Raw genomic sequence first — 12,177 nt, 5'->3', positions numbered from 1 at the left:
AACAGAGCACAACTTTCGAAACTAATCCCGGGCGTGTTTCGGATCGTTCCCCATGTGGGTAGAGTTCTTGGCGGACGGGGCCAGCCTTGTTGCCAAGCCCTGGGAGGACTTAGGGCTTTTGGAGCGCTTTCTCCCCTATGCCGAGATGGTGGTCAGAACCATTTTTGGCGAACTGCCATCAGATCAGCACTCCCCGACGCGAACGCCCTATTTTAGTGTTGGGTCCCCACAACGATCAAAAAGCCGCGAAGATGGAGGTGTAGGTGGGGGAGATCCCAAGAGTAGTGGGACACTCACCTACAAGTACAATCAGAATTGGGGTGTCTTGTGCGAGATGGTCTTGGAGCAAAACTCTCTACCAAGTGACAATTCTATGGTCGCCCTCTAATTCTGGCCGGCCACAGTACGGGTTGTAACGTCAATGTCATATACCAGAAAACTCTTTCTCCACCTTCATGTATCAAGCATAGCGGGGATTGCAACCCTGTTCTGTCTCAAACAGTCTGAGTAATAACGGGATTTCATCTAGAACCGACGTAGCAGCAACAGCAGAGCGAGGGATGTGAGAAATTCGCATTTCCACCGCGGACCTGTCTTGCCTACCTGGGAGTATAAAGGAATATCAAAGGCACAAAGAATATAAGGAGCATAAGAAGCAAGAAAAACGGAGGACGGAAATCTTTGTCTCCCTCTATCTAGTTACCTCTTTCAGACCGAACACGTAAAGCTTTCACAGTCCCGTTGTAGGCTATCGGGATAAGAGCATTGCTGAATCAGCATGTCAAATTGAACTAGCTCATGGCGTTCTGCAGGAAGCCCCCACTTGGCGAGGATTGGAGGGGCTCGAGAGTTTTTAGGTCTTACCTACTAGCAGGGGAGATATATCCATATAAGGACTAGGGTCTTCCTACTTGGAATCCGGGCTGTATCGCCTCCCACGAGCAGGATTCCAAACGACAAGAATGGTGGAAATGAAAGTGTTTACCATCACACGATTCGCTATAGTCTGATTTTATCGTCGCTTACTGCAGGACGCCGTTGGGGCATGGATTAACGCATCGAACGCCAATGCTATAGGTCTTACTGTGGACCTATAGGTGGCCAGTTATTATGCGACCAGAGTCTCGCTGGAACGGCTGTCAAGTATGGCGATGAGACAACGGGACGGAGGAATTCGCCAATATTGTTTTCACTAGACCATGCTCGGCAAGGCTGGCCATGAGAATCTCTCTCGGAGTTAGCATTGTTCCCTCGACTTGAGGCTCATGGAGCTTCTTATGATCGAACCTGTTTTCATCTTTGTCTGTTACTATCGATTGCAATGGATAGGATCAGACAGGCGCAAGGTCGGTCTCTCTACTCTACCACGGGAATGGATCTAGTAGAGAGCTCGTATGCAACCTCAGAAGCCTCCCAGCAACAGCTGTCAATAGGAGGCAAGCGGGACTGTGCTGATATCGTGTTCATGGACTGGCTGTGCGTGGACTTCCGTGAGAGACTTCTGGACGCACTGGCAAGCTCTCACGACAGTACTTTCATTAAATTGAAGCATTCAGCAAAAGAAAACATACTCGAGATTCTAGACTGCATCAGCTCCCTTTCTGTCTCGGAGAAGGAGAAAGTGAAAGAGACAGCAGAAAGTTTTTCAGATACGCCCCGAACCAGCCTCGATACCATCCCAGCGGATAGTTCACCCGAATATTTGGGGATCCATGGGGACTCACCGCGGGCGGAACTTTTTCAACACCTTAACGACATCGACCTCGGGTCTCTTGGCCTGTCGCTCTCCACGACATCCACAGAATCTGGCGCGACGGGTGAGTGGCCAATCCTGTCACCTAGAGTCTTAATCCCTGACGACGAGGCGCTGCTGCGGAGTGGCAACCCTGACCAATGCGACAGGATAGACATTGCAGGGAGCGATGAAATGCAGTGGTGGTCCTTGCAAGGTGGCTTTAATGATACCCCTGCCCGAATGAGTCCAAAGCCACCGGGCAATGTGCCTCTCTGGCCAGGGGGTCAGAGTCAGGATCCAACTCAAGTGCCGACTCCTGCGGTTTTAGATTTTATGGAGTTGGATCTACTGGCGGAACAAGAAGAGATGCATGGTCCCACCAATCAATCCAACCCGAAAGAGGGCGCAGCGCTACCTGTATCTGCAGCACAGATGAGGAATAATGATATGCAACTAGAAGAGGTCCGAGAGGGCCATGTCGCCCAATTGATCCGGTCACCGGCACCAGATCAAAGTGTTGGATCTATCCTAGATCCGCAACGACGGAGGACCCACTCTCCGGCGCCAAATAGACCTGGTGGACTTATCATAAGTCCGCAGCGACGGGGCACACTGTCTCCGGCTCCCAACCCCCCGGCCATATCCACACAGCAGCCTACTCCCTCCGTAGCCCGAGCCCAAAGCTCAGCTGCCTGGGATTTCCGTGTAAGCCGTGCGGTTTCCCACAATATCCTGGCTTCGTCCCCTGCTAGCGTTGGTGGTGCACAGGTCACCCGAGCACAGCCCACACCCCAACTGCCTGGGAATGAATCTGGGGGTGGTGAGGAGACTCTGGTGGCGGCACCACCCTGCAAGGAGGTAGAGGAAGTGGGTGCTGAGGCTATAGCTCCCTACGCCACTGGGATCTCATCACTGGTAGGGTTGGGTTGCACCCCGGTTCATCTGCCGTCGGCCAGTCAGGTCTTTGCGGCATTTAGCCACCACCTCTCGGAAAGCAAGCGCTCTGTGGCACAGCTCTTGACTTGTCTCTTTTATGCGGTTGGGAGTCCTGACGCTTTGAGCCAATTACGCCATGCACTCCAATTTGCACGGAGGACCTCCGTAATTCCGGTGGTACAATCCGGCCTTCAGAACGACCTCGCAACCACTGTGCAAGCCCTTGACCGACTCGACTCCATCACTGCTCTCTCACATATCCTCCGGCGATATTACCTTGTTCGTCTCTCAGCCCATCGCACCCGACTGGAACAAGATCATATTGCTACCAAACTTGCTGGGCGAGGATCCAAGCGCATGCTCAAATATGACTGCGCTCGCCTACAGCTGATCCGTGACAGCGGGAAGAGTGGAGCTCGTTCAGCCGACAAAAGTGATCGACTTGTGAGCAAGGATCGGCCCAAGAACCGGTCCAAGACGCAGGCTCTGACGGATCTAATGCAAATGCTATACCCGGGGCTCGCCCCCCTCCCGTAGGGGAGAGTCGTCAGACCAACGACTGCATGTATACTAGAAAGTTAACCCAGCTGCGTAACCGCTTATCATGCGCGCGCAACTGGTATACTTTTGAACATACCTTTCCCGGAGCGATTCTGGCCTTGATACCTTGCGCCGGGCGATACTCCATCAGTATTGATCAGTAAGTTTGACTTCCACAACCAAGGATAAGACACGGACTGACTGAATTTCTCTCGCATCTAGGGTGGAAAAATTACCAAGTGATACCATCCGGTTCTTCTTGACATACCTGCAAGAACATCGGGGTGCGTACTTGCGGAGCCTGAGCCAGGCTCTATCTAAAGAGGTGTTTGACGTATTGGGCGGAGTAGATCTCTCGCAAAACTTTGTGTTTGAGACGGTCGACATAGCGTCCCTCGGCGAATACTTATACGACACAGAAGATCTGCTTCAACTGTGCAAGGCGGTCGTTTAATCCACTTACCGCCCCCCTTGTGGCGCGGGTCTACACCAGAATGGGTCTCAGGCTCGAGCCAAAACAAAGTCACCAAAAGAACAGACATGATTATTCAGCCCATGCATCGTCCGTTTTGTATAGCGTATACAATAAAGTCTTTCCACGTCTACTGATGATTATTCCTTTCCACTGATTTGTTTTCTATTGTCAGTATGATTTTAAAAGATGCTTTGTTTATAGATGAGCCCTTGGAATTTAGCCTCCTCGCTCACAGTCGAATGAGATGATATGGCAAGCAAACTCTGTTTTATGTATGTAAAGAAAGTACCACCATCGTTTGATACTCCATCAAAAGCACAGTGTAACTATGAGCGAAAAATAGAATAGAATTATATACGGCTAGATTTAGAGAGGTTGCACTTCGTCACCCGACATGACGTACAATTCCCCCATGACCAGCGCTCTTATGTCCTCCTTGTCAGTCTAATAAACGATATTCGTCCGCAACTGCTGATATGCCAAAGCCGTCATGTCCTCATAGTGGGAAGGACGGGAATCCGTCACAAATGGTAGCAGCGGTCCAACGGACATATCCCGGTGAGCCTTAAGGAAAAAAGCAATGGATCGCCGCGCCGGCAACATCTCATCGTTGCCGCTGGAAACTCCCCGCCTTGCGGAGTTGTGACCCTGTGCATGCCCGCCTTGAGAACGCCGTTCGTCCACCTTTCGAGGGTGTCGCCGATGTTCACCACAAACTCAGTCGGATCCTCGCGCGGCGCAGGGATGAACTCATCCGGGGCCTCCTTGTTTTGCACCTCAAGGCCGCCACGGTCATCCTGCGCCAGGAGCGTGATGATGCCAAAGTCAGTATGGGGCCAAATACGGCTTGTCTTCCCTTCCTCGAGCGTGCGGACGGCAATGGAAGGGTAGTGGTTCAGGCGCAGCTCGCTGGCGTGGCCCTGGCATAAGCCAACGAAGCTACCCTCAGGAATCCCCAGACCAAGCTCCAGCGCTGCCATCAGCCCCAGCGTGATGGCCTGGCTACGGGTAAAGTACGACTCCAGCCATGGTCGAAACCCGGGCAGGCGATCCGGAGAGGGCCATTTGTTCTGATATTGCATGTCTCCAGCTGGGCCTGTATCGAAGTGCTCCTGAGAACGAACAAAAAAGAAGACGTCAGCATATGCCAGTCCGGCCTAATGTTTAGCATCACGAAGGCTTTTAGTATATTCTCACCTTCGCATCTTGGAGGTCGTGTTGATCGGTTTTTGCGAGATTAGTCTTGCCACCTGGGTTCAGTAGGCCTGTCTTTTCGGCTCCAAGGCTACTCCATCCTCGTTGCGGCTTGGGACCTTCATCATTCTGGATGCTAGCTTTGCATGAATTAGGCAAGTCGAAAAAATCTTTGTTCTATTTAAACCTTGTGGTCAGTTCGGAAACCAAATAAGAGCGAGTGGACGGTTAAGAGGGAACCCGTACCAATTGGAACAAATGAGTAATTTCATCCTTGGAGAAGCCATGGTTGATCAGCTTGACAAAACCGAGGCCCATGAATCCTTCCGTTAGAGCAGAGGCAAATTCACGACGTTCTGCGTCCGAGCCGCTCTGGAACTTGGAGAAATCGAGCGTTGGAATAGCCATTGCGTCGGAGACTAAAGTCAATGTAGAATTCCAAGCAACAGATTTTGGCACTGGGGTGCGACTTGATGATATGTAGTGGGGTTAATATACATCGTCGGGAAGGTTTCTTCGTAGCGGCAGAGACAGCAAAATCCCTGATAGAGTGGCCTTTCGCCGAGTCTCATGTAGAGACAATCGTACGAGTACCGGGGCCAGTACATCATCTTACATCATCCCGCCACGCCTAGAAAGTGCTCTCCTAACCCTTCATGTATTAAATATGGTAGAATTAGATTATACCCCAAATGGATTAGGACAGTTATTCAGAAGCTCGGTATAACGAGAGTGCGCTGGAGGCGTAATGCAGCCCGAGCTCCGCATGTTCTTATACCGCTCGCTAACCCGCGACATCTTCCCATTTGCAACCCCCCCCCCCCCCATTTTTTTCCATGAAGTTATTCGGGCAACCTTAACGGCAGCAAATTTGGGGTCAGGAAGACGCCATGGAACAATGTCGGATTCAAGTGGAGGACGTATTTGGTCCGCAGGTGTCCGATTGCTACGATAATTTCGATTTCACCCTACTGTTCGAAGAAAGCGTGCTTTATCTACCTGCCCTCTTGATCGCATGCGCCATGGGATGTTGGCGTCTGTGCGAACTCCGATCTGCGAAGAAAGTTCTCAGTCATCCAGGAGTTCTGTGGTATGGCAAGCAAGTGAGTGCTTCTTTGAAAAGAGAGATGAACCCCCCACCAAACTCCCCAAACCTCTCGAATATCGTTATCGCACTGGATTACCAATTGAACTAAACGAAAACTCTTCATTGAAGGTATGTTGGACCACATATATCATGCTAGGATTCACACATTTGGTGCTCTCGTTAGTGCTCAAGACGTCTACCACCAGATTATCCAACGCTGCCATCGCAATTGGGTTCGCAGTTTCACCGGTGTTTGCTTTCCTATCACACCAGGAACATAATAGATCACAGCGACCGTCAATGATCTTAAATGTATATTTATTAGGATCCATTCCCATGGACGCGGCGCGAGCGCGCACGCTGTTCCACATGCCTGGAAATGAAGCCATCGCGATCATCTTCACCACGCTCGTGGTCTGTAAATCGGTACTCCTTGTGCTGGAAGCAACAGAGAAGAGAAGACTTATTACCCAATCCTTGCCTCCCGAGCAGACAGCGGGCATACTAAACCTAAGTGCGTTCTGGTGGTTCAATCCGCAGCTGTGGGCGGGCTACAAGCGAACCCTGGAATTCAATGATCTGTTACAGGTTGATGAGGATATCAGTTTGAAGAGATCAAAAAATGAGGTCCGCCAAAAGTGGAAACATGGTAATGAGACCCTATCATATCCCAATAATCAAATCGTTCAACTGATATTTCTTTCTATCCTTCGTAGGTGCAAAAGAACAATCTCTCCATAAGTTCCTACTGGCACTGTACAAGTGGCCACTTCTAGCTGGTGTTCTGCCGCGCCTGTGCTTAACAGGCGTCAACTTTGCCCAGCCCTTCCTAGTCAATCGGGTGACGAGCTTTTTGGGGCAACCCAGTAGCTCCACGGCAAAAGAAATAGCGTACGGCCTGATTGCAGCCTACGGCATCGTCTACGTTGGCATCGCCGTAAGTTGTGCGCGTAACCTGGTTCCAAAATCGACATGATTGCTCATTTAGAGAACCCTCATAGTGTATGACAGCCATGTTTCATCATCGGTCCTATCGCACAGTCGTGATGGTGCGCGGCGCCTTAGTTCTCTTGGTTTATGACCATACCCTGAGCTTGAACATATCCGCCCCCTCCAAAAGCGATGCGTTGACTCTGATTAATGCTGACGTCGAACGGATAGGATCTGGGCTCCGTAGCTTGCATGAGACTTGGGCCAGCATGCTCGAGATTGGTCTATCTCTCTGGTTACTTGATGTTAATATCGGGGTATCGGCAGTTGCAGCTGCATCGGTGGTCATAGGTAAGATATGTCAAATCCCCTCTCTCTCTTTTTACTTCCTCTCTTGTTTTGTTGGATTCATTCATTCTAGAGATTAGAGTAACTAATTCATGGTGACAATCGAGCAGCTTGTATTCTCATCAGCGGAAAATTAAGCGGATATATGGGCATTCGCCAAAAGCTATGGCTTGAGGCGATGCAAACACGAATCGCAACAACCGTGGCAGCAATCGGCACCATGAAGGGAGTCAAAGCAACTGGTTCAACGGATATTCTGAACTCAGTTATCACTAAGCTGAGAACATATGAAATCCAAAAGTCCATTAAATTTCGAGAAGTGCTGGTCATGCTCGTGACATTATGTAGGTTGTGAACCCCCTCCATGTCGTCTCTGGGTCCTTTCTGAGCTCCTCGACTTCATTTAGCATATCTGGCGACCACAATGGCACCGCCATTTGCCTTTGGCACATACACTATTCTCGCCATGATCCGAAATACCACCCCACTGACTGCGGCTACTGCTTACACGTCCTTGACAATCCTATCACTTCTCTGTCAGGCCGCAGCAAGTCTTATTGACGCTATAATGGGATTGATTCAAGCACTAACCAGCCTGGAACGTATTCGAAAATATCTCGCGCTGGAGGGTGGAATTCCCCTTCCAGGTGATACTTGCAGTGCGACTGATGTAAATTTCAGTGCATGGCCCATGAAATCTGCATGTTCCAATGAGGAGGATGACGAACTGGACGAACAGAAGAACGTATTCAGGCCCAGTGTGTCGGAAGAAATAGATTCCAGCGCCATGATCTTATTGTGCAACTGTTCTGCCGGCTGGGACAGATCATCAAGGCCTGTGATCAATCACGTGGATGTGAATGTCCAACAGGGATCATTTGTGATAGTGATCGGGCCTGTTGGGTCAGGAAAGTCAAGTCTCCTGCACACTATTCTGGGCGAGATACCCCATACAGTGGGAACGGTCATCGTACAGGATGTGGAAGTGGCGTTCTGCGCCCAGACTCCATGGTTGATCAATGCGACCCTCAAGGACAATATTATAGGACATTCTGAATTCGACAGTCAGTGGTACAACACTGTTGTCAAGAGCTGTGCGTTAGATCGGGACTTCACTCAGCTTCCCGGAAGAGAGGATACTATGATTGGAAGCAAGGGTATCATGTTAAGTGGTGGTCAGAAAGGTCGTCTGGTAATTCAATGTTTCTATTACTTGTTTTCGTCTCTTGTTCTCATGTTCTTGTCTGTTTTGCTCGGAATTTTAGGCTGACCTTGAATTAGGCATTGGCACGAGCACTTTATGCGAGAAAACCATTAGTTATTTTGGATGATGTGTTCGCTGGTCTGGACGCAGAAACAGAACAAGATGTCTGTACTGCGCTTTTCGGTGCCGGCGGTCTGTTGAGGCAGGGCACGACAACTGTTCTTGCCACAAACTCCAGTAGGTCGCGATAGGTATGAGGTCCAGAGGTCTCACTGACAATGGGGAAACCTCTATTCTAGTTCGCAATATTTCCCTCTCAGATTACATTATTGTCTTAGAACCAGGCGGCACAATAGTCGAACAAGGCATGTATTCGGAATTGATCAGTCAGGGAAGCTATTTAGCAAGCCTTGATCCTAAAGAGAACAGAAGCGACGAAACAGATCGCCAGGGCGATAACAAAACTGCTGCACTAGATGATTCTGTTCTACGAAATGCTAATCTGAATGCTGAAAATCGGCCTGCCAGTGACCTGGCTATTTACAAATTTTACGTGGACAAGACGGGGCGCGTGTCATTTCTTGTCTTCTTTGTGCTTTGTTCCGGCTTCGCTTTTGGCTTGTTGTTCTCCCGTAAGTCGACGTGTGGCCTTCCTCCCTTCCGTTTTGTTTATACTCAAGGCGAGACTAACGTCCGAAGAAATCTGGATCAAGTTCTGGGTAGAGGCCAACGCCAGAAAGGCAAATGATCGACTAGCATACTATCTTTCGCTATACGTACTTTGGTCTACCTTGGCCATCCTTTTATTTTTGGGTGCATGCTTGTACGTTCTTTGCAAACCTGACTTCGAGTTTCAAAAGGTCGATGTTAACAAACCGACCGCAGGCAACTGATGATAGTTATGGTCCCGAAGACCGCCGGAGAACTTCACGAACTTCTGCTCAAGACAGTTTTAAGGTTAGATTCGATTTCCAGCCAGCCCAAAGAGCAATTATGGCTGATGTTTTCATCTAGAGCCCCATTGGGATTTCTTTCCGGCACCGACAACGGAGAGATCGCCAACCGCTTCAGTCAAGATCTTGAATTGGTAGACATGGAGCTCCCTCGGTCACTCATCGGCACTACGATGGCTTTTGTCTTATGTGTCGGCGAGTTGGTTGTCATCTTGTATAGCTCCAAGTACATTGCCGCGACTGTGCCGGTCCTGATCGGCCTTCTGTACCTGGTACAAATGTACTATCTCAAAACCTCGCGACAACTTCGCATCCTTGAAATTCAAGCTCGGGCGCCTCTCTTGACCAATTTCATGGAAACACTACAAGGGTTGAGCAGTGTTCGCGCGTTTGGCTGGATGCGAGAATACGCCACCCGGAATGATCGTCTGCTAGTGACGGCCCAGCAGTCTATATATCTCTTATATTGTGGCCAGCTATGGCTCAGTCTCACATTGGATATGATCGTTGCGTTCTTGGCCATTACCTTGGTCAGTGTTGCGGTTACGACTAGGACTTCGTCGGGTGCATCAATTGGTCTTGCGCTGGTCAATATTGTCGCGTTTGGCGCTAATTTGAAGGGCCTCGTGTATAACTGGACGGCTTTGGAAATCTCCATGGGTGCAATTGCCCGTATCCAAAATTTCACGTCGAATACCCCCTGCGAGGATCAACCGGATGCAACCGAGCCTCCACCCCCGAACTGGCCTGACCGGGGCCTAATCCGCTTTCATGATGTCTCGGCAGCCTACAGGTGAGTTAGCAGCTAAAACTTTGAATGACAGAACAGGGATACCAGAAACTGAAGGCTGATATTTTCTTGGCAGCTGCGAGTCCTCACTAGTGCTCAAGAACGTCTCTCTGGAAATCCAACCTGGACAAAAGCTCGCGATTTGCGGCAGAACTGGCAGGTAAGCATATCTCCCTGGGCCTAAGGTCTGGCGTAACTAAGGCGTCTCCATTAATAATATATCAGTGGTAAGAGTTCCCTCGTGGGATCGCTGTTGCGACTTCTGGATCTGCGTAGCGGCACTATCGAAATCGACGGTTTGGACATTTCCACTATCACGCGGCAGGAGGTTCGGTCCAGGCTCATCACTCTGCCCCAGGAGTCATTCTTTTACTATGGTACGGTCCGCGAGAACCTGGACATCCAAGGGCAACGATCGGACGAGGAAATGTTTGAAATTCTGGCCAGGCTTGGACTGCATGAACTCATCATACAGAAAGGCGGCTTGGATGTCCCGATGACCGATGACCTCCTGTCGCATGGCCAAAAGCAACTTTTTTGCGTCGCTCGTGCAGTCTTGCGGACGTCAAGAATTCTCATCCTAGATGAGGTAACAAGCAGGTGAGGGCTTTCAGCAATTGTTGTTTGTTTTATCATGTGCTACCAAGCTAACCCCTCGTTCTGGATAACAGTGTTGATCAGGAGACCGAGACCATCATTCTTGATGTGCTTCACGAACGGTTTCCCGAGCACACAGTGGTGTGCATCGCGCACAGACTCAAAACGATCTTGGATTACGATCAAGTCATAGTGCTTGATGAAGGTAGCATCGTGGAATTTGGAAACCCAGTCACTCTGGCTTCACAGCCATCCAGATTCGCAGATCTTCTTCGCGCAACAGGTGATTATTCCCTTACTTTGTAGACCTTACTTTATACAGACATAAAAAGGCATCTTGGTCCAATGGAGTAAACTAGAACAACAGACTTATCTTTCAACCCTCCCTCGCTCGTACATTCATCTCCTTGGCCTCATTTATCTTGCCTTGTCTTTGATACAAATTCCCGAGGACTTTAACGATGACATTCACTGAATATTGCTTAAGAGCAAATCAACAGCGTCTGTGTACCGCAACTTTGTAGCCAACATGAGCGGTATAAGGCCAGAAAGATTTTGGTTGACATCGGCCTTTTCCCAACCCAGAATGTGTTGGACGATGCCTAAGCTTTTATGTTCGATTGCCCAATGAATTAGCGGGATGTCTTGAAAGTCTATGGAATCAATGAAGCTCTTTCTGAAGATGACGTAGGATTCCCGAGATGTGAGACACAGACTTTGAAGGTTTTTCTGGTCAAAGAACTTGCCAACCCACAGATGATTTACTAAGCAGCATGTGTTTCTCAATCAGATGAATTCTGTCTGTCTAATCTCTCACTATGTGGGATTGAACCCTTATTTATGCCTCATCCTCCATACTCCAGATTTTTGGGGATATCCGTAGAATCAGGAGTAAGCGCCTGTGTAAATTTCCATGCGGTCCCAATTACAATACTGTGATATCGCTGCGTCGAGGTTGATATAGGAAGCAAACTGCATGGGGAGATAGTATCTCCTCGGGTATGTGCTTCTTATGGGAATCCCTTCATCGAGTGATACTTGCTCCTAGGGCCCTACGACTGGTTTCTAGGAGCCCTAAGGATTCCGGAATACGGTGTCAGAGATATACATGAAGCATACAGGACAGATGGAGATATGATCTGCGCCGGACCTACGTGTATATGGTGTATATGGGCTCCCCTGAAAGCGAGGAAGCTACCTTTCTTTTGTTTCCTCGCGCTACGTGTTGTATCTAGCGTCGATTATAGCTGTTCTTGATATTGATTAATTGATCTTGAAGCATCCACCTCTATGTATACGTGAGACCCTCACAGTCATTCTGAGGTGAACAAGTTTCTACGTAACCGCGTCAAACTCGTAGGTCGGTCGGTCTACGCTTCTTTTGAGGA

At 49.3% G+C, this 12,177-nt stretch overlaps 4 protein-coding genes across 4 annotated transcripts; 3 read left to right on the top strand and 1 right to left on the bottom strand.

Annotated features, from left to right (window-relative positions):
- Nucleotides 1-52: 52 nt before the first annotated feature.
- On the top strand, nt 53-388 carry N7447_010484 (uncharacterized protein; the record flags this gene model as incomplete). The annotated part of the gene is made up of 1 exon (XM_057234746.1): nt 53-388. One exon carries the CDS (start codon nt 53-55, stop codon nt 386-388), a length of 336 nt encoding a protein of 111 aa, XP_057080966.1.
- Nucleotides 389-1,975: 1,587 nt separating this feature from the next.
- N7447_010483 (uncharacterized protein) lies at nt 1,976-3,208 on the top strand (the record flags this gene model as incomplete). Its single annotated transcript, XM_057234745.1, has 1 exon — nt 1,976-3,208. One exon carries the CDS (start codon nt 1,976-1,978, stop codon nt 3,206-3,208), a length of 1,233 nt encoding a protein of 410 aa, XP_057080965.1.
- A 922-nt stretch (nt 3,209-4,130) lies between these two features.
- N7447_010482 (isopenicillin N synthase family dioxygenase) lies at nt 4,131-5,288 on the bottom strand (the record flags this gene model as incomplete). The annotated part of the gene is made up of 4 exons (XM_057234744.1): nt 4,131-4,317; nt 4,371-4,798; nt 4,884-5,057; nt 5,127-5,288. The coding sequence occupies 4 exons, from the start codon at nt 5,286-5,288 to the stop codon at nt 4,131-4,133; spliced, it is 951 nt and encodes a 316-aa protein (XP_057080964.1).
- A 1,048-nt stretch (nt 5,289-6,336) lies between these two features.
- N7447_010481 (ABC multidrug transporter) lies at nt 6,337-11,095 on the top strand (the record flags this gene model as incomplete). Its single annotated transcript, XM_057234743.1, has 13 exons — nt 6,337-6,616; nt 6,684-6,904; nt 6,969-7,248; nt 7,356-7,589; nt 7,653-8,437; nt 8,527-8,686; nt 8,749-9,081; nt 9,149-9,272; nt 9,335-9,406; nt 9,464-10,195; nt 10,269-10,352; nt 10,418-10,792; nt 10,864-11,095. The coding sequence occupies 13 exons, from the start codon at nt 6,337-6,339 to the stop codon at nt 11,093-11,095; spliced, it is 3,912 nt and encodes a 1,303-aa protein (XP_057080963.1).
- Between the last annotated feature and the right edge of the window lie 1,082 nt (nt 11,096-12,177).

This window comes from Penicillium robsamsonii, assembly GCF_028829455.1.
Source record: "Penicillium robsamsonii strain IBT 29466 chromosome Unknown utg000007l_segment0_segment0, whole genome shotgun sequence".
Classification (NCBI taxonomy): domain Eukaryota; kingdom Fungi; phylum Ascomycota; class Eurotiomycetes; order Eurotiales; family Aspergillaceae; genus Penicillium; species Penicillium robsamsonii.
Note: the sequence above shows the minus strand (reverse complement) of the source record. Positions and strands in the feature narration are given on the sequence as shown.